We start from the raw sequence: 20,517 nt of genomic DNA, 5'->3' as shown, positions 1-20,517 counted from the left end.
TTTTTTTTTTTTTTTTTTGCCTTCCTCTGCAGCATGGGGCACGGGTCACTTGCTGGAGGATTCTCTGCACCTTGAAGTCTTTAAACCACGATTTAAAGATTCAATAGCTCAGACATAAGTTAGGGGTTTGTTACAGGAGTTGGTGGGTGAGATTCCATGACCTGCGTTGTGCAGGAGGTCAGTCTAGATGATCATAATGGTCCCTTCTGACCTTAAAGTCTATGATTCTAACCCTACCTTAAGGATTTTCTAACCTGGGCTTCAGTTTGGGGCTCTGGCATCCACAATGCAGCATATAGACCTGAGTCAAACCATCCATATCCCAGGCTCCCTAGTGCCCTCCTGAAATGTGGCCACTCTAGCCCGTTGTCCATGGTGCACCGTGGGAAAACTTTACTGCCCACCCTGCATGTTACAGGAAGGTTGAACAGCCCACCAACACAGCCAGCTGAGCAACATTTCAAGAAGTTGTCTGGCTTGCACTTTCACTCTTGAGACAGGAAACAGGCAGAGCTTCCATGAGGCACTAGTGGACATTTCAGCAACATTTTCTGACCCACCAAACGCACGAGATGGACCAGGAGGAAGAGGTGAACCATTTCCCCCTGAATGGACCTATGACAGCAAGGGGCCACTGAACACTCAGCCAGAAAGTGCACTTACCACAGCTGGAGCTAGATGCACCCAGGCAACAGCATTCAGGGATGCTCTGTGCTCCTACGTTGTGGACTTCCATAGCCCGATGGAAGAGTGGGAATAGTACCTCTATGAATCTGCTTGTGGGAGTTAAGGGGCTAATTGATTTGGGGGTTCACTGCGTGGGGAAGGGTGCGGACTTGATCGTCATGCAATGTACTTATGAATGACATGCTGAATTATGAATTGGGGATAGAATGGGGGATGATTCACAGTATGGATTCACATCAGGAAGTTATTGATGTGTGACTTGCTGTACCTAACTGTATAGAGGAATAGCATTTGTGTAGTAATTCCTAATTGTTCCTGATCATGTGTTTAGCTTTGTTATTTCAAATCATGATTGTATGATGAGATGCAGTATAGCAATAAACTTTCCTGGTGACATAAAAGGCTTTACTTATAAATGTGTTAAAACAGTGCAACAGTCACCCACTGCCATTAAAACACCGAAACAGTGACAAAAGAACATTTCCAAAACAAACAAATGAAGTGTATGAACCAGTGCAAACACAACAGAATCACCCTACCACTGCATGTCCCCTGGCTTCTGTTCTCCTTTATCTTCATTCCTTGTTTTCTGTGCACTTGGTGCCGAGGCGGAGGTATGAGTGGGAGAGGGGGCAAGATGGAGAGCTGTATGGTATTTAGTTGTCCTGCCCAGCTGTTTTTGGGGCCTGATTGCATGAGTCACCCAGATGTGGAGTTTTCCAAGTTGTTTCTGGACTGAGAATACGTCGCAAAGGAATCAGGCGATGGTGTGGGAGAGGCAGCAGGAACCGATAATCTTGCAGCCCTGACTGAGATGACCTGCTCAAACAGTTCTCTCTGCTGAGCTCTATGCTCCTCCCTTAGCTGCTATTCCTGTTCCAGGAACTGTGAAGCAAGTGCCTACTCTTTTGTTAAAACCCTGTCCTCAACCTGTGTGGTAAGCCTCAGTCTTTCCTCCTGCCTCTTGGCATGCCTCTTCTCCAATATTAAGACCCTCTGCTTCTGGTACTGGACCTGCTGGTTGGCCCACTCAAGAACTTCGTCCAAGTTCACCATGGAAACGCTCCTCTTGGAACAGTCTGTGAAGGTACGCTGGGCCAGGCTCGTACTGCACTGAGGTTGAGCTGTGGAGATACAGCAGCCAGTAGAGGTCAAGGGGCCTGCAATAGGACAAGACACTGAAGGTTATTGTCTCAAATAGCTCACTGGAGGAGCACAGAATTAATGCTTGTGGAATTTCAAGGACATAAAATGTTACATTCAAAACTGAACTGCAATATATTGTGAAAGGGATGCTTCAGTCCACAGAATGTCCCTGGGCACAGCCCGGTTAATCGCAGTTACAGTAGTACACAGATAATGGTACGTTAAAAATTCCAAGTTGCTTTTGTTTTACAAAAAATTCCTAACTACTTGTGTTGGGGGTGGGAGGCCGGTCAGTGGCCTTGCAACAAAAGGTTTTTTCTATCATTTCAGGTCTTTCACATTTTGGTTGGCATAACTGTGAGGCAAACCCAAACTAGAGCTGCTCACTCAGCTGCCCCTCCAATGGAGCTGAACTGTGTCACCGCCCAGGCATGCAATAACTTAGCTTCACTGATTTACTTTTCCAGCAGTGAATCAACCATCAGGCATGCAGCAGCAACCTCTCCCTGAACCGAGCCTGGGTCAGATGACCTCCAGGCTCAGGTATTTCTCCAACCCTGCCAGAGCAGTCTGTGAAATAGCACTACCTGGCCAGGAACCCTCCTGCTTCCTCGCAGTGCATCAGACTCTCGAGACTCCCAGCCGGCTCTTGATCCTGTTCCTGCCCCAGCCTTGCCTGAGCCCTGCTCCTAGACCTTGCCCTACTCTGATCTTGCCCTGTTACAAACACGCTCCAGCCTTGCCTCCACCTCTTGACTTTCCGTGGACCCTTGGACTCTGACTATCCGGCTTTGACCTTTGGCCTGTGTCTCCACCCTGACTATGGTACTGACTTGGTTTATCTCTGGTCTCTGACCACCCGTCTTCAACCCCTGGCTTGCACCTGGACTTTTGCTCTGGTACTGATTCTGGCTTGTCTACAGCCTCTGATCTTGGTTCTGGCCCTGGCTTGTCCCTGGATCTTGATTCCAGTGTCACCCTAGACCGAGGCCCAACACTACATCCTGCTTTGTCCTCACTCTGACCACTAGGCCTGACTACTGGAAGGTAGTGCTTGACAATAACTGTTCTTGTGGTGCCCTATTGACAAAGGAGATGTTATTCTAAGCGGCTATTGGAAAACCTGCAGTGTATGCGTCCAAAGTATTCAAACGAAAAGTGACTGAACAGCACATCTGTGAGTGGAGTGGGTTGGTCAGCTACTGAGGTGGCCCTGGAAAATATGTCCTTCTCTGCAATGTGACTACTGATCTGGAGTTCCTGCTTCAGGAAAAGTTTGCAGCTATCAGCATTTGGGAGTGGGTCAGAATCCATGAGGGAATCAACAGGATGCTGTGTTAGCTTCCACATGGCTTACAGAGCATCACAGCCTTCCCCTTCCCTGCCCCCAGCACTTTTCTGAACAAAAATTCAAACCCCGGTCATACTTGGGACAAATGATTTTGTCCCCTCTCACTGAAATGGGCTAGTTTTGGAAGTGGAACATGCTTCCCCAAACACACACACAGAGTTCAGTGTTTCCAGGCAGCTCCACAGACTGTTGAGTGATTATAGAGCAGCAAACTTAAAGGCATGGCAATGTAATGTTGTTGTTTTTAAGAAACAGGAATGGCCCTAGCAAAAATCTGTGCCTTTCTGGTAAAAATACACTTTAAAGATGTTCTTTACTATTGGCATTTCCTAGTCGCCATGTTGAATTCCACTTGGTGGCAGGGAGTGGGGATGCCAAGGCACTGGGATACAATCCACCAGTAGTGGATACATGCTGCTAGCTGGGGAGTCTTATAACTTTTGCATTAGTTCTTAGAGTGGAAACCCCTCTGATTCTGTAGCAATACATTTTAAATTGGAGGCAGAAACTTTCCAGGCTCAGGGGCAGCTTCTGTCCCTTCCATGTCTGCTGCAGGCTCGGCAGTGAGCTGTTCCATGTGGGGACATAAAATAGCTCCTCTGAGTATGGACCCAGAATTTGCTGCTGATCCTGTTCTAAAGCATGATCTGGGACTGGTTTCAGCAAGAAAATTACTTCATGGTCTGTGGCGGTTCAATGTCAAGACAGGACACAGCTTTTAGCAAGCAAGCAGGCTGGTCTGCTAACCAACTTCTGCCTGTCAGCTTTCCACCTTCCCCTTTATTCTCTCTCTCCCCCCGCGCATTATATTCTCCAACAGATAAAAGGAATACACTGGCTTTGTTTAACATTCTTATTTACCAATTTCTATCTACCGCATTCCTTGCTCTCGGGCCTTGAGCCCAGTCCTGGGAGGCATCCCACGATTCATGCCATCTGGGCGAGATTCCAAGGTTGATGCCCTTGAGAGGAGCTGTGTGTGCACAGGTCGAGCACAACACTCCGGGTGTGCCCTGAATGTTGCCAAGCGCATAAACCTTGTATGAATCCTACAATGGTCCTCACTTGATCATAGAATCATAGAATATCAGGCTTGGAAGGGACCTCAGGAGGTCATCTAGTCCAACCCCTTGCTCAAAGCAGGACCAATCCCCAACTAAATCATCCCAGACAGGGCTTTGTTAAGCCTGACCTTAAGGAAGGAGATTCCACCACCTCCATAGGTAATGCATTCCAGTGTTTCACCACCCTCCTAGTGAAAAAGTTTTTCCTAATATCCAACCTAAACCTCCCCCACTGAAACTTGAGACCATTACTCCTCGTTCGGTCATCAGCTACCACTGAGAACAGTCTAGATCCATCCTCTTTGGAACCCCCTTTCAGGTAGTTGAAAGCAGCTATCAAATCCCCCCTCATTCTTCTCTTCTGCAGACTAAACAATCCCAGTTCCCTCAGCCTCTCCTCATAAGTCATGTGTTCCAGTCCCCTAATCATTTTTGTTGCTCTCCCCTGGACTCTTTCCAATTTTTCCACATCCTTGTAGTGTGGGGCCCAAAACTGGACACAGTACTCCAGATGAGGCCTCACCAATGTCGAATAGAGGGGAACGATCACGTCCCTCGATCTGCTGGCAATGCCCCTACTTATACATCCCAAAATGCCATTGGCCGCCTTGGCAACAAGGGCACACTGTTGACTCATATCCAGCTTCTCGTCCACTGAAACCCCTAGGTCCTTTTCCGCAGAACTGCTGCCTAGCCATTCAGTCCCTAGTCTGTAGCGGTGCATGGGAGTCTTCCGTCCTAAGTGCAGGACTCTGCACTTGTCCTTGTTGAACCTCATCAGATTTCTTTTGGCCCAATCCTCTGATTTGTCTAGGGCCCTCTGTATCCTATCCCTACTCTCCAGCGTATCTACCTCTCCTCCCAGTTTAGTGTCATCTGCAAACTTGCTGAGGGTGCAATCCACACCATCCCATCAGTCCCCATGCTGGATTCTGAGGCCAGCAGGGCATCATCCTGGCTGACCAGGTCATCATGCACCACGGTTGACTCTGTATTGGGTGCAGTGCCCAGCACCCAGTCAAAGGCCTCATAAAATGGGCACAATGTTGGCAAGTTGTCTGAGGTGTGGTTCTGGTCCCTGGTCCACTGGTACTAGCTTTTGAGCAACCTAATCTGTTCCCGTATTGGTCAGTGATCCAGTAAATTTGCAAAGCTGCCAGCTTGTTTGCTGTCTTCAGGTATGCATGATCATTCCTGGTATTTTTACTGAAGGTCACAGTTTTAGTTGCCTCACACCAGATATTCACCAAAGTCTGGGTACATTCCCATGACCATGAAGCTGCCTGCTTTGCAAAAGGCTTGTTCTGTTGAGTCTCCATTGCAAACACAGAAGCCTCTCGAATAGTGTGTTTTCAGCTTAGAATCATAGAACCATAGGGTTAGAAGGGACCACAAGGGTCATCTAGTCTAACCCCCTACCAAGATGCAACATTTGTTGTGCCTAAGCCATCCAAGACAGATGGCTATCCAGTCTCCGTTTGAAAACCTCTAGTGAAGGAGCTTCCACAACCTCCCTAGGCAGTCTGGTCCATTGTCCTACTGTTCTTACAGTTAGGAAGTTTTTCCTGAGATTTAATCTAAATCTGCTATGCTGTAGTTTGAACCCATTGCCTCTTGCCTGACCTCTATGGCACAAGAGAACAACTTTTCTCCATCCTTGTTATGGCAGCCTTTCATGTATTTGAAGACTGCTATCATATCCCCCCTTAATCTTCTCCTTTCCACACTAAACATACCCAGTTCCTTCAGCCTTGTTCATATGGCTTGCATTCCATCCCTTTTATCATCTTTGTCGCTCGCCACTGGATTCTTTCCAGTTTCTCTACATCCTTTCTATAAATTGGTGATCAAAATTGGACACAGGACTCCACCTGAGGCCTAACCAGTGCTGAGTAGAGCGATACTATCACCTCCCGTGACTGCTCTGTTGATGCAACCAAAAATTGCATTTGCTTTTTTTGTAACAGCATCACATTGCTGACTCACTTTGAGGTTGTTATCCACCACAACTCCCAGATCCTTCTTAGCAGTGATGCTGACAAGCCAGTTATCCCCTATTCTGTATTTGTGCATTTGGTTTTTCTTCCCTCAGTGTAGCAAACTTACATTTGTCTTTGCTGAATTTCATTTTGTTGTCTACAGCCCAGTTCTCCAATTTATCAAGATCCATCTGAATTTTAGCTCTATCCTCCAAAGTATTGGCAAACCCCCTTAACTTTATGTCATCTGCTAATTTGATCAGTCTGTTCTCTACATCTACATCCAGGACATTAATAAAGACGTTAAACAACACTCTACCCAGAACAGATCCCTGTGGAACCCCACTTGAACCCTCCCTCCAATGTGACATCTTTCCATTAATAGTTACTCTTTGTTTGTGGTTGTATAACCAATTATGTATATACACTTAATGGTAGTTCCACCAAGCCCACATTTCTGCAGCTTATTTATCAGAATGTCATGTAGGACTGTGTCAAAAGCCTTGCTAAAGTCCAGGTATATTATGTCCACCGCATTCCCCCTATCCACCAAACCAGTTACCCTGTCAAAGAAGGCAATCAAACTTGTTTGACATGATTTGTTTCTTAGTAAATCCATGCTGTCTGCTTGTGATTACCCCTTCATCCTCCAGATATTCACTAATTGAATGTTTTATACATTTCTCTAGTAGCTTCTCAGGTACTGAAGTCAGCCTGACTGGTCTACAGTTCCCCGGCTCCTCCTTTCCCCCCTTTTTAAAGATGGGCACTACATTAGCCCATCTCCAGTCTTCTGGGACCTCTCCTGTCATCCATGAGTTTGCAAATATTGCCAGTGGCTCCGAGATTTCTACAGCTAATTCGTTCAGTACCCTGGGGGTGAACAGCATCAGGCCCGTTGACTTGAATTCATTCAAATTGGTCAAAAGATCTCTGACATGTTCTTTACTTATCCTGATCTGCATCTCTTCCTTTTAGTGGTTAGAAGAAAATGACTCACTGAGCTGTTGCTGTACGCCAAGTGGGGGCATCCATTTTCAACTGAGTCTATTAGAGATTTTTGCAATAGAGAGGACAAAAGAAGATGGCCTGTGGGATTATGGGATACTTTTGGCAGACTCCCAGGACCCAAGTTAAGCAGGGCTGCATCTATACTTCAAAGCAATAGGGCTTGAACCCTGGGTCATGGCTTGACACTGGCTTCGACCCTCCATCCCTGCAGGGTCCTAGAACCCTAGGTCTAAGCCTGAGTCTGAGAGATTTGTGTGTAGACGGAAGGAGGATTTGGGCTCAACCCAGAGTCTGAACCCACGCTTACATTGCAGCATTGACATAACCTATATTTAGGTATGCTGAAGTAAGCTTTGCGCCTGCCCATCTGTGTTCCCCAAGCAGATGGACAAGGAGTAGATGAAGAAGATAGGGGAGAGGGTGGATCTGGTGACCGGCACAGCTAAGCCGACACAGGAAGGGTAGCAGTTTGCTGGAGTAAGAGGAAGTAGGGAGAGAAGTGTGCCTCTTTGATGCAGGATTCTTTCCCTATACTGCTCCTGGGGTGCTGCAACAGTGGCTTGTGGCTTTGCCACTATCTAGGCTTTAAGGAACAATCTCATTATTCTACATGAAATACAATGCATCTCCCTAAATTCCTTTAATGAAGTATTCTCTGTGGTTCCCAGTAGGCCAATATTTTTGCTTTAATGTAGGATTTGGAAAGGTAAATGTATGCAGTTATAGATGTTATATTTGCATCTCTTACAAAGTCTAATTAATATTTTTCACATATTCCTCTAGAAATCAGCCAGTTGAAGATGTAACTTTTTTAAACAACAGAAATTCTACTTTTGTGTTTGGAGAAAACATGGTAGAGAGAGTTTTGGTAAGATTTGTAAATATTGAAATTTTTCTTTTTTCTTGTTTCTAAAAAAGTTGGAATTTGAATGCTGAGGTCACATTTTCAAAGATGGTCACGTAAATTGTGAGCACAACATTTGTCTTATGTTCATACAAAGCCCCCAGTCCCTGTAGATGCTTATGCACATGAGTCATCGCTTTGAAGTCAAGTCATGTGAGTAAAGTTAAACATGTATTGCTGTTCACAGGATTGGTCCAAAATGGGTAATTATATATGTCGGTGCTCATCTGCAAAGGCAGTTATTTGTTGGGTATGCTCGGCTGGCTTGTGCGCACATTTCATGGGCACAGCTTAGGTGGCCCAAATTTTAGATTTGGCCCTTCAGTAGCAAAATCAATTCTAGTAATTTTCTGTTATAGCACAAACCATTTTAGACTTTTTAACATTCAGAGCTGTAGGCTTTCTCCCCTCTGACTCCCAAGAAAATATTTGATTAGCAGTATACAGATATACAGGAGATGTGAACAATGAGAAAACTGTAACTCTGCAGAATCAGCTGAATGTAATAGTTTAAAATATCTCAGAGTGATTATTTCTAAATTCTGCAATGCCTTTTTTAAATTTTTGGTATATATGGTGGTCAGTAAAATGAGGAATTAATTTGGAAAGATATCTGGTAAACTTCTCCACTTCTATTATCAGATCACCTTAAACTTAAATGGAAAGAAGCTTATTCTCCTAGCCCAGAGTCTTTCTTAAGAAGAGACTGCAGTTCCTGCTTAATGAAGTTTTTGGGGCTTTTATAATAATGGACAAAGTTCCACTATTGACTGAAATACCAAACGCTTGTTTATTTATATCCTATGTCAGTATTTGTATGTAGGAGTAAAGTTTGCATGTTAACCTATTATTTCAACTAATCTTCACCCCTGCTGTGTATTTTATGATTCAGTATATTCCTGATCTTTCAGCTTGCTGCTAATGTCAAACATATAAACGTTACAATTTCTTAATCTGTTTTTCCTTGTTTCTTCAATTTTTTAGAGCCCTCAAAAAACTCCCAAGCTGCATAATGAAACTGATCTATGCAAGAGAGAAATAACATCCACAGATGCCAAAACTTTTCATACTGGTTATTCACATACAAGTAAGCATTACTAGTTAGCAAACAAATACAGTGAGGCTCTACCAATAGGTCAATTTCAGTGCATCATAGAGGACATCAAATTAGTGGTGGTCAGTAATTATCATCTATTTACTTTAAATAGTTAAAAGTTTAAAGTTATAAAGTCATTAGTATACTATTGGGATGTGCACCATAAATTTAAGTGTCCAGAAAGCAACTGCCATTTGGTTTGTGACTCAAAACTAGAGCTAGATTATCATCATAGCGAATGATTTATTATTTGATTAATTTAGACTATATTTTATTTATAAATTTTCCTTGAATAGCCTTAAAGTTTTACAAATTTATTTGTTATCCAAAACTGTGTGATGAATACTTTGTGAACACATTTCAGCCTATAGCTTGTTTATGAACAAGTCACTTCAGCTACAATTTTAGCTAGTTATTCATGTTATTTCCTGCTAAATATTCATACCGCTCTTATTACCATTATGGGACTTATGTTTTCATGACTATGACTTTGAGCAGCAATATCTCAAAATAAATTTGATTTGGAAACTCAACTATTAACTAGTTAGGGCTTGATCCTGCTAGTTGTTCCTTGTGGACAGACCAATGTGCCTATACAGAAATGCTGGATCGTGGTCTTATTCTTTAAAAAATATACTGGAATGCCTGAAGTTTATTAAAACGTTAACTGATATCTAGCACTAAGACGAATGTACAAAGACCTAGACCATACAAATAGTCATACTGTTGACATACTAAAACATTCCCGCTGTAGAAATTTTAGAATTTTCTATTGTTTTTATTTCTCCTTTAGAAACATTTTTTGCCAAGAAGTCAACACTAATTGAATCAGCTGCAGCTTACATTTCCAAACCAGCACAGAAATATTTGTTAGATAAAGTTGAAGTTATAACAGGGGAAGAAGCAGAACATAACGTGTTGCAGGTATATTTTCCTAAAGACTGCATGATGAGCCTTTCTACTTATGTTTAGAAAGCACATTATGGTCTACTGTAACTTATAATTGCATGAATACGTATGTACTACTTCTTGTTGGACAACTGTATACGTTTTTTTCCTTTTTTTAAAATATGCTTCTGTTAACTAATTTCTTTTCAAGCTGATGTGTAGCTTTTCATCGTATATTCTCTGTGCTGAATATAGAGAGCTCTTTCAACCTCCAAAATCATGCTCCAAAGCCTCATTCTGCTATTGTCTGTTATAACTGTCTTCACAATAAGTCAGTGTTCCCTAACATCAATAAATAAAACCCCAAATTATAGGTACTCTTAAAGTTACTTTATAAACACAAAGGTTTGATTTTTTTTTTTAACTAAGGAATTATCAAAGTAAGTGGTTTTTATAATAAAACTAAGGTACATCGTAGTAATTTTAGGCCAGCAGGATAAATCTTGCCACTCGAGATTCTTAAAACTCTTTATTTTCTTGGCAAATTAACACTTGCATATATTACAAAAATCTAAAAATGGAAAGAAACACAATTGTAAGATTGCTTGAATCCACTCTCCCATCCATATGTGGGAAATTTGTATATGGATGGGTCATTAGCTTCAGTTTATGACAGTCCTGGTACAATGGGTTGCATGAAACTTCTGATATCAGTGATGTCATAGGATGATGCATTCTAGGACATCTTCAGGAAATACGGAGATGTTGGTGGATTTCACAGAGAAGGATTAAAATAGAAAAGGTAAAAGTGAAATGTATTTCTATGCTAAACGTTCCCCATAGCCTGATTAGTAGAGGTACTCAACATAAATCTGGGGTTAGTGCAATTTTCCTTTCACTTTTAAAATTGGTCTTAATTTTATGCAAACTGTAAAGTAAAAAGTTATAGCACAGAGGCATCAAACGTATAAACTGCATTCTCTGGCACAACAGAATTCAGATCTGTTGACGCTTTCCATAACATTTTCCCCTTTAGATCAGTTGCAAGCTTTTTGTATTTAATAAACTCTCACTGTCCTGGACTGAAAGAGGAAGAGGATCCCTGAGGCTTAATGACACTTCAAGCAATAAACATGGAACATTACACTCAAGGCTAGGTAAAAATTAGTTCCACTTCTTAATCATGCTCTCATTTGCTATAGTCAATTGGATATCACATCATTGTAATCCTGCAACCAGGTTTGTTTATATCTATATCCAGTTGCTCAAAGCCTCTTCATTATTGCTCTATAAAGTTAGCTGCCTTCTAAACATCCCTAGCCACTACAGCTTTTGTGAGCTGCAGGTACTCACAGATGTCACTAAGCAGTATGTATTCTGCTTCCAGATTTCTTTAGCACTAGTTCTCTCTTTTCTGACGTGGCTTTTCCAGAGGTGCTGCTTCTTCCAAGTGACTTATGGGATGTTCTGTTTATTGAGCAGTAGTTTCTTACACTTTATTGTGTAGTTTTGAAAGATTGTTTCATTATATCATATGGCAAAAAGTATAAAATATTGAGAGAAACTTTAAAAATATCAAATCATAATAAAGAAATTTAAACCCCCACCTCTTTCAAAATGTTAGGTTATAAATCCCCTGAAGTGCAAAGTTAATGGAAATATGATTTTATAGCAGTACTGAATAAATCCGCTGCAACAACAGGGAGGTTTCAATCACCATGTAATGTCTAATATGTAAGCATTCCTGTTTTAGTTATGCGAAATCAAGGCAGTTTGAGACTGATTCTCAACACCAAACTCTGGACTCAGATGGCGATAGAAAGAGTAAATCGCAAGAGTTTGTGCATCACTGCGACAGACCTAGAAGACCATTCTGTTAAAGTATTTCTAATACAGGTAAGAAAAAATTTGAAAAAGGACAAGTATCTAGAACTTGGCAATTTAGCTCAGATTCCTTTTCTAGCAAGCCTCCTTCTGGTAAAAAGTGTAAGGCTATAACATGTACAGAATTACCATTGAGGTCAATTGCTGTTTTTTTGTGCAAAAAGCTGAAGGTCTGATATGGCCCAAGGAGATAACCAGATCACTGTATTACACAGCCAGCAGGGGTCACTAAAGCAATGGTATACAAGTTGTTCCCAAACTGTGGTCTGTGGACTATCAGTGATCTGTGGAACTGGCTACTCCATGAAGCTAAATAACATTAAAAGATGCCTAAAATATATCAACACACTTTCCTGATTTTTCCTTCTGCATCGAAACAATTGCTATAGTTGCCACAGGGATATTATTCAAAGTGATCGTTGTGGTTGATGGTGGGTCCATGCAATCATGACTAGAAGGGCAGGTGGTCCACAAGAGTCGCCCAGTGTCCTGTCTTCCGACAGTGGGAAGTACCACAAGCTTTACAGGGAATGTTCAGAACAGGGCAATTATCGAGTGATCCACCCCCAGTTGTTCAGTCCCAGCTTCTGTCAGTCAGAGGCTTCAGGACACCCAGGGCATGGGGTTGCATCCCTGGCGAACTTGACTAAGAGCCATTGATGGACCTATCCTCCATGAACTTATCTCATTCTTTTTTGAACCCAGTTATAGTTTTGGCATTCACGCTATCCCCTGGTAATGGTTGACTATGCATTATGTGAAGAAGTACTTCCTTATGTTTGTTTACTAGGCAGCAGGTTTAATTTCATTGGGTGACTCCTCATCCTTTTCTTATGTGAAGGGGTAAATAACACTTCCTTATTCACTTTCTCCAGACCATTTGTGGTTTTATAGGCCTCTATCATATCCCCCCTTTAGTCATCTCTTTTCTAAGATGAACAGTCCCAGTTTTTTAATCTCTCCTTATAAGGAAGCTTTTCCTTACTAGGGTGACCAGATGTCCCGATTTTATAGGGACAGTCCTGATTTTTTGAGTCTTTTTCTTATATCAGCTCCTATTACCCCCCACCTCTTGTCCCAGTTTTTCACACTTGCTGTCTGGTCACCCTATTCCAATACCCCTAGTCATTTTTGTTGCCCTTTTCTAATACTAATATATCTTTTTTGAGATGTGCTGACCAGAACTGCATGCAGTATTCAAGGTGTGGGCATACTATGGATTTATAGAGTGGCGCTATGATATTTCCTGTCTCACTATCTATCCCTTTCCCAAGGGTTCCCAACATTCTGTTCGCTTTCTTGTCTGCTGCTGCACATTGAGCAGCTTTTTTCAGAGAACTATCCAAGATGACTCCAAGGTTTCTTTCTTCAGTGGTAACAGCTAATTTAGACCCCATCATTTTGTACGTATAGATGAGAGTTTTTCCCAATGTGCACTACTTTTGCACTTATCAACATTGAATTTCATCTGCCATTTTGTTGCCAAGTCATCCAGTTTTGTGAGATCTCTTTGTAACTCTTCAGTCAGTTTTAGACTTAACTCTCTTGTTGTGTAATTTTGTATCTTCTCCAAACTTTGCCACATCACTGTTTACCTCCTTTTCCAGATCATTTATTAATATGTTGAACAGCGCAGGTCCCAGTACAGATCCTGCGATTTATCTCTTTACATTGTGAAAACTGACCATTTATTCCTACACTTTGTTTTCTATATTTTAACCAGTTACTGATCCATGGGAGGACCTTCTCTTATCCCATGACTTCTTACTTTACTTAAGAGCCTTTGGTGTGGACCTTGTCAAAAGCTTTCTGAAAGTCCAAGTACACTATATCAACTGGATCATCCATGTCCACATGCTTGTTGACACCCTCAAAGAATTCTAATAGGTTGATGAGGCACGACTTCCCTTTATAAAAGCCACGTTGACTCTTCTCCAACAAATCATGTTCATCTGTGTGTCTGATATTTCTGTTCTTTACTATAGTTTCAACCAATTGCTTGCTATTAAAGTTAGTCTGTAATTGCCAGGATCAGCTCTGGAACCTTTTTTAAAAATTGTCATTATATTAGCTATCCTCCATTCATCTGATATAGAGGCTGACTTAAGTGATAGGTTATGTACCCCAGTAAGCAGATCTGCACTTTCATATTTGAGTTCCTTTAGAACTCTTGGATGAATATCATCTGATAATGAATATTATCAATTTGTTCCCAAATCTCCTCTATTGACATCTCAATCTAGGACAGTTCCTCAGATATGCCTAAAAAGAATGGCTCACCCATGGCTCAGGTTCAAAGATATATGACAATTTGAGAACCAATGAAAAAGGCAGCTGCTTGAGTCTAATCTACAACATTTGCAACCCTAGGCTGACTTTGTCCCTGAAAAGCTGCATATTCCTGTGATGACAAATTACTCAGTTTACAGCTGAGTTAATTTCTGCTGAAACACCAACTCTGAATTGCTCTTAATGGCTTTCTATTGTGCATGGATATTGTGAAAGGAAAGTTTTTGGCTGCTGCAGATGTGAGCAGCATGGAAGAATAGCCAGATACTCTACTGCTTCGCAACTCTTGCAGTCACTTACACCTGTGCAAAGTGAGTATAAATTGGATATAAAACTACCAAATCAGACTAGTATCTTTCTACTCCGAATTTGTACAGGTGTAAATAAATCCACATGGTGCAAAGCAGTGGAGTATCAGGCCCCAGAAGATCATGTGCTTTCAACTACCCTCTGGTAATGATTTCCTTCCAACTTTACCAGCTGAGTTCATGGCACCTTTTCATTTGTTAATCAGAGAAAACTTATCTTGGGTTATTAATTCTGTTTTTACTTACTTCTAACCAGAAATATTACTAGGAATTTTCACAATCCATATATGTTTTATTATTGTCAGAAGTACATTTTGTTACTGAGGAGTTGCACAGAGTCGAGACTATTAAGTATTCAATAAAAAATGGGTTATTCACTAGATAAATCATAATTTTTGTTTTAAGGTTGCATCCATTATATCAATAAGGAAAACAACCAACAATTATTTTTTAACAAATTCTAAAACACAGACCATTAAGACAAACTTAATATTATTTGTATTTAAGTTGATTTTCTCAAAAAGTTACTAAATTGGAATCTTACATGCATTCTTTTGACTCTGAAGGACAAAAAGTGTCTGATGAAGGGATTTTAGCTCTTTTCAGTCCTTTTGAAATCTCTCCCTTTTTACATCTGCACTTCAGTGGTTGGTTGGGATGCAGTCAGAGTTATTTTGCAGTTATTTTTCAATGGTTGTATGCACTTTATTTTCTACAGGCAAGTTCAAAAGATACTGAGTACCTGTATGCAGCAATACATCACCGTCTTGTTGCACAGCGAAGCTTTGCTGAGCAAGAATTGGATGCAAATCAGGTTGACACAGAGCCAGAAACAGCCTTTCATTCATTAAATTGTGATAGTGATGATGATGATGATGAAGAAGATGAAACAATAACACAAGTGAGCAGCAATGAATCAGGTAAGTAGCATTTTTCCTGGGGCTTTTGTGCTTCTTTGAACTTCTCTTGGTGCCCTGAGAATCCCATTTCTACTCCCTTTTATTAACCTCTACTTTCCATCCAAGTGCCTATGTTATGGTGACCCTCTCTCCAGCACTGAAGTAGGGTTTTAATATTTTGACAGGCTTGTGTCAACAGTGCCAAATTCTTTTAAAACAAATAATCAGAGTAGTCTTTTGACACAGGAATGTGTCAGGATATCTGGGTTAAAAATTTTCAAGCTTAAAGTTAAGGCTCCTAAACCCAGACTTGGATATCTCAGTTGAAGTAGTCTGTAGTGCTGAGCTCAATTTACGCTTACTTCATTGGAAGTTGAGTCCACTTATACCAGTTCTGCATACAGCTTATGGTAGTTAGTCTACCTGAACTATAAAAATGGTCATTAGAACCAAACTTACGTAATGGCTGATTTCTTTTAAACACCAACCTATGCTGACAGACTGTAACAGTCATTTATGAATGGTAAAACTGGTTGACAATGCAAGCACCAGGAGATTTTATATTGTTACAGGACGTTAACAACTTTGATAAAGTGATAGATTCTGTCTACCAGGAGACTTGTGGGGCTAGACAGCCTGCCCAGGTTTAATCTGCTTTCACCAGTGGAACGAAGACTACAACCCCCACTGGTGAAGAGTCCACCTAAGCAGGGTGGATTGGAGCAGGATGCTCACAAATCCCACTCCAGTGGCAGTTAGCATAGCCCATAAAGTGGCTGGGGTCAGCTGTGGAGAAGTCAAGGGACTCTAGAGATACAGTGGCCAGAGCTGAAAGTTGCCTTTCCTTAGTGGAAGGCAGGCACTATGCTGCCCAAGTGGGGAGATTCACCCCAGGAGAGCTGCCATTGTGCATGTATGGGTTGTAAATTGCATCTACGTCCTCTCTCAGGAGGAGTACGGCAGTGATGTTTGAATTATCATCAGCCACATGACACTTCTCCTTCCAGTGGAGCTGCAGGCTGTTCCCTTTTTAGTTGTTAAAAGAACTCTTCAGCAAGGATCATATCACATACAAATAACAGTTTTGAGTGACTGTTTACTTTAGGAAACAAACATACATTTTTTTCCTGTTAGCAAGAATATGACAGTTTACAGTACTTGTTCCCATAATCATTTGTTGTATCTCTATAATATTCAGTTCACAGAACAACACGTCATTATTATAAAACAAAACTTTTTTTCCAAGTATCCATTTGCAAATATTATTCTATTAAACAAATGGGGAAAATGTTAGTTTTGGGGTTTTTTTTTTTTTACATTAATACATTTGATATACAGAATTAATTTAAATGAGCGTCAGGCTTTAGAGTTGGTAAAATAATTGAAAATATTAACATTAAGCCCTTTTCCAAATGACTTAACATGACAACTCACTTGTTATCCCCAAATAGTCAAAACCCCTCTGTGTTCTTCCAAAAATAGTCTCCATTGGCTTTAAGAAGAGTTTCTATTAATTTGAAAATGTCATGTGAAGCTGGATTCCTTTCCAGAATCATTGACAATAAGGACTTCTAGTTCTTGCACAAAGCCAAGGTGAAAGGTAATGTCAAAAAGGTATAGGAGAGTGGATTTACATTCAAAGACTTCTGATGCAGAAGCTGAGATACCAGGTGACAAATAGAATCTGAGATCTGTGTTTTAGGAGCACAAAAATAAGAGAACAATATTCTTCTGCTGGTTACTCCTGGATCCTTAATCCAAACCTCTGTCTTTCATGTACAAGTGATCATTGACAGTAGTACTCACAGTCCCTTTCAACAAATCTTTGGGTGGCCTCTAGCATTTACTGCTTTACCTTCATCTCTCCTTTTATCCTTATACCCATTAGATCTTTATCTTGCATAGGTTTTGCCTTCCAGTATTCTGTCCCCACTTTACACTCACGCAGTCACATCTAGTCATGCAACCCGATCTTGCAGCACACTCACCCCTGGAACTCCATTTCTAAAATGATTCATGATGCCCTGCTCTCTCACAAGCAGTTAGTATTTGGCTCACTTGTGGCTCTTCTGGTTGAAATACACAGTAAGCAGTTTCTTTTAACAATGTGTAGAAAACTGAGGATTGCATGAAGTACTGCTTTCAAAAACTGGTAGGCTAGATGCTCAAAGTGCAGTGAATTCTCAAAATTTCCCTTTATCTTTCTCTTAAAGTTTTTTCTGGTCTTCAGAATACAATGTTCTCCGTCACTGACTACACGCAGATACAAACTGGCTTTGTATCTGGGTGTACAAACTGGTTTTGTTTACATACTTGGGTCCTCATTCTGGGCTCACGGATTCATAGATTTTAAGGCTAGGAGGAATCACTGTAGTCATCTAGTCTGAGTTCCTGCATAACTCAGGCCAAAGAACCTCACCCAGTAATCTCTGCATCAAGCCCATGACTGCTGTTTGAGCTATGTTTTTTAAAAAGATATTCAGTCTTAAGGTAAAGACTAAGTGATGGAGAATCCACCATGTCCCTAGGGAATAGGGGAGAACAATAGATCTTCCCTGTTCATATCTCTTCTTCTCATCAGGCAGAGAGAGGAACTGACTTGGGGTCTCCCACATCCTGGATGAGTAACCTAAACACTGGGCTAATGGCTATAGCTAGGGCCCTACCAAATTCACGATCTGTTTGGGTCAATTTCACGGTCATAGGATTTAAAAAATCATAAATTTCATGATTTCAGCGTTGTAATTGTAACTCCAAAAAGGAGTTGTGCGGTGGTCGGAAGGGTATTGTAGTGTGGGTTGTGGTATTGCTACCCTTACTTCTGCGCTGCTGCTGGCGGCAGTGCTGTCTTCAGAGCTGGGCAGCTGGCGAGTGGTGGCTGCTGGCTGGGAGCCCAGCTCTGAAGTCAGAGCTGCTGCCAGCAGCAACGGAGAAGTAAGGGTGACGTGGTATGGTATTGCCACCCTTATTTCTATACTGCTGCTGGTGGGGTGCTGCCTTCAGAGGTGGGCAGCCAGACAGTGCTGGCTCTGGATGAGGGCACAGGTCTGGAGGCAGCACAGAAGGGTGGCAATATCGTGACACACACCCCCTTCCTAAAATAACCTTGCAACTCCCCCGCACCGCCCTTTTGGGTCAGGACCCCCAATTTGAGAAACGCTGATCTCCTCCATGAAATCTGAATAGTATAGGGTAAAAGCACACAAAAGACCAGATTTAATGGGGGGAGAACAGATTTCATGATCTGTGACATGTTTTTCATGGCCGTGAATTTAGTAGGGCCCTAGTTATACGGGAGTCGTTATCCTCATTCTCCTCTGCTTTGTGTGGCATTAGGCAGGCATCTAAGCCAGTCTCACAAGAAATGGCTTAAGTGTCTAAGCCACCCAGCTCTAAGAGAGGGGTTCTTGGCTGCGGATTTTAAGCAGAGATGGGTACCTACCTGCAACCTGGACTTAGGTGCAGAACTCCCTGAGAGGGGCAGGGCTTAGGACGCACCCTCTCAGAGGCATCTCCTATTGGCTTGCTTAGGTGACTCCCTGCCTAGCTGGCTGGCTTTTGTGGATTGCATTCTTAGATGAATATTTCTCCAGGATCCTAGTCTCCTCACTCAGGCTTTGTGGATCCTAGGGATTTTCTAGGCACCTAAAAATTAGGCATTGCAGTGCTCAGCATCATAGTGCCTAAACCCCTTCATGAATTCAGGCCTGGGAGTAGTAGCAGGTCCCCTAGAGTGTAATTATCTCATCAGCTTGTGGAAACAACCATTAATCTGTGAGAAGCATAGGGCCAGGGATCCTGAGGATGTTAGAAAAAATGGTTCTTGATGAAGTGTCGTAGTTGGAGCTGTTAGGCCAAAATAAGTCACTGTGAGATAGAATATTCACATCCTAGAATCTCACATCTGATGCTTTCAGAAGAGAGGATGAAATCCCAGTGATTCCTTGCTGGGGAGCCTTAGAAGGGATGCTTCCCTTCACTTCCATCATTCCTTTCTTCCTTGACCCCCACAGAAGTCTATTTGTGAGGATCCAGATCTACAAGGGAGAAGAGATAGGTATGGGGAATATACCTGTGGGGCTGGGGAGACAGATGCTACCATCAGATGATGGCAGGAGACAAAAGCTTACAGGTAAGTAAAAATCATGGAGACCTGGAATAAAGGTCGGAATCTGATGGGGAACATGGGCTGTTTATAGCAGGGATAAGAAAGGGACAAGAGACAACATAGTGGGGAAATCAAATCAGTATCTTAGATATCTGTATACTAATGTGAGAAGTATGGGGAATAAGCAGGGAGAACTCAAAATGCTAGTAAATAAACACAACTACGACATCGTTGGCATCACAGAATTAATACGCATGACTAAAATACTGGTATAGAATGGTACAGCTTGCTCAGGAATGACAGGCTGGGAAAAAAGGGAGGAGGTGTTGCCTTATATATTAAAAATGTATACACTTGGACTGAGGTTAAGATGGAAACAGGAGACAGACTTGTTGAAAGTCTCTGGGTAAGGATAAAAGGGGTAAAAAACAAGGGTGATGTCATAGTAGGGGTCTACTGCAGACCACCTACCCAGGAAGAAGAGGTGGATGAGGCTTTTTTTAAACAACAAACAAAAATCATCCAAAGCACAGGACTTGGTGGTGATGAGGGACTTCAACTACCCAGACATCTGTTGGGAAAATAACACCGCAGGGCACAGATTATCCAACAAGTTCTTGGAATGTATTGGAGACAATTCTTTATTTCAGAAAGTGGAGAAAGCTACTAGGGGAGAGGCTGTGCTAGCTTTGATTTTGACAAATAGGGAGGAACTGGTTGAGAATTTGAAAGTGGAAGGCAGCTTGGGTGAAAGTGATCATGAAATGGTAGAGCTGATGCTTCTAAGGAATGGTAGGAGGGAGAACAGCAAAATAAAGATAATAGATTTCAAGAAGGCAGACTTTAGCAAACTCAGGAACTTGGTAGGTAAGAGCCCATGGGAAGCAAATCTAAGGGGAAAAT

General features: G+C 41.8%; 1 protein-coding gene across 4 annotated transcripts in view; it reads left to right on the top strand.

Moving 5' to 3' along the window:
* RANBP3L (RAN binding protein 3 like) overlaps positions 1 to 20,517 on the top strand; it is a 77,026-nt gene that overhangs the window by 45,253 nt on the left and 11,256 nt on the right. For 3 of the 4 annotated variants that reach the window (XM_043546816.1, XM_027828034.3, XM_043546817.1), the window contains 6 exons: positions 8,022 to 8,106; positions 9,127 to 9,229; positions 10,032 to 10,162; positions 11,163 to 11,283; positions 11,880 to 12,022; positions 15,326 to 15,527. In XM_043546816.1, coding sequence (XP_043402751.1) covers positions 8,022 to 8,106; positions 9,127 to 9,229; positions 10,032 to 10,162; positions 11,163 to 11,283; positions 11,880 to 12,022; positions 15,326 to 15,527 — 785 coding nt within the window. Of the gene's footprint in view, positions 1 to 8,021; positions 8,107 to 9,126; positions 9,230 to 10,031; positions 10,163 to 11,162; positions 11,284 to 11,879; positions 12,023 to 15,325; positions 15,528 to 19,519; positions 19,639 to 20,517 lie in introns of all 4 variants that reach the window. The other variant, XR_005225959.2, reaches the window with a different exon arrangement.

The sequence above is a fragment of the Chelonia mydas genome, chromosome 5 (assembly GCF_015237465.2).
Source record: "Chelonia mydas isolate rCheMyd1 chromosome 5, rCheMyd1.pri.v2, whole genome shotgun sequence".
Taxonomy (NCBI): domain Eukaryota; kingdom Metazoa; phylum Chordata; order Testudines; family Cheloniidae; genus Chelonia; species Chelonia mydas.
This window is presented reverse-complemented; position numbering and strand designations above follow the sequence as displayed.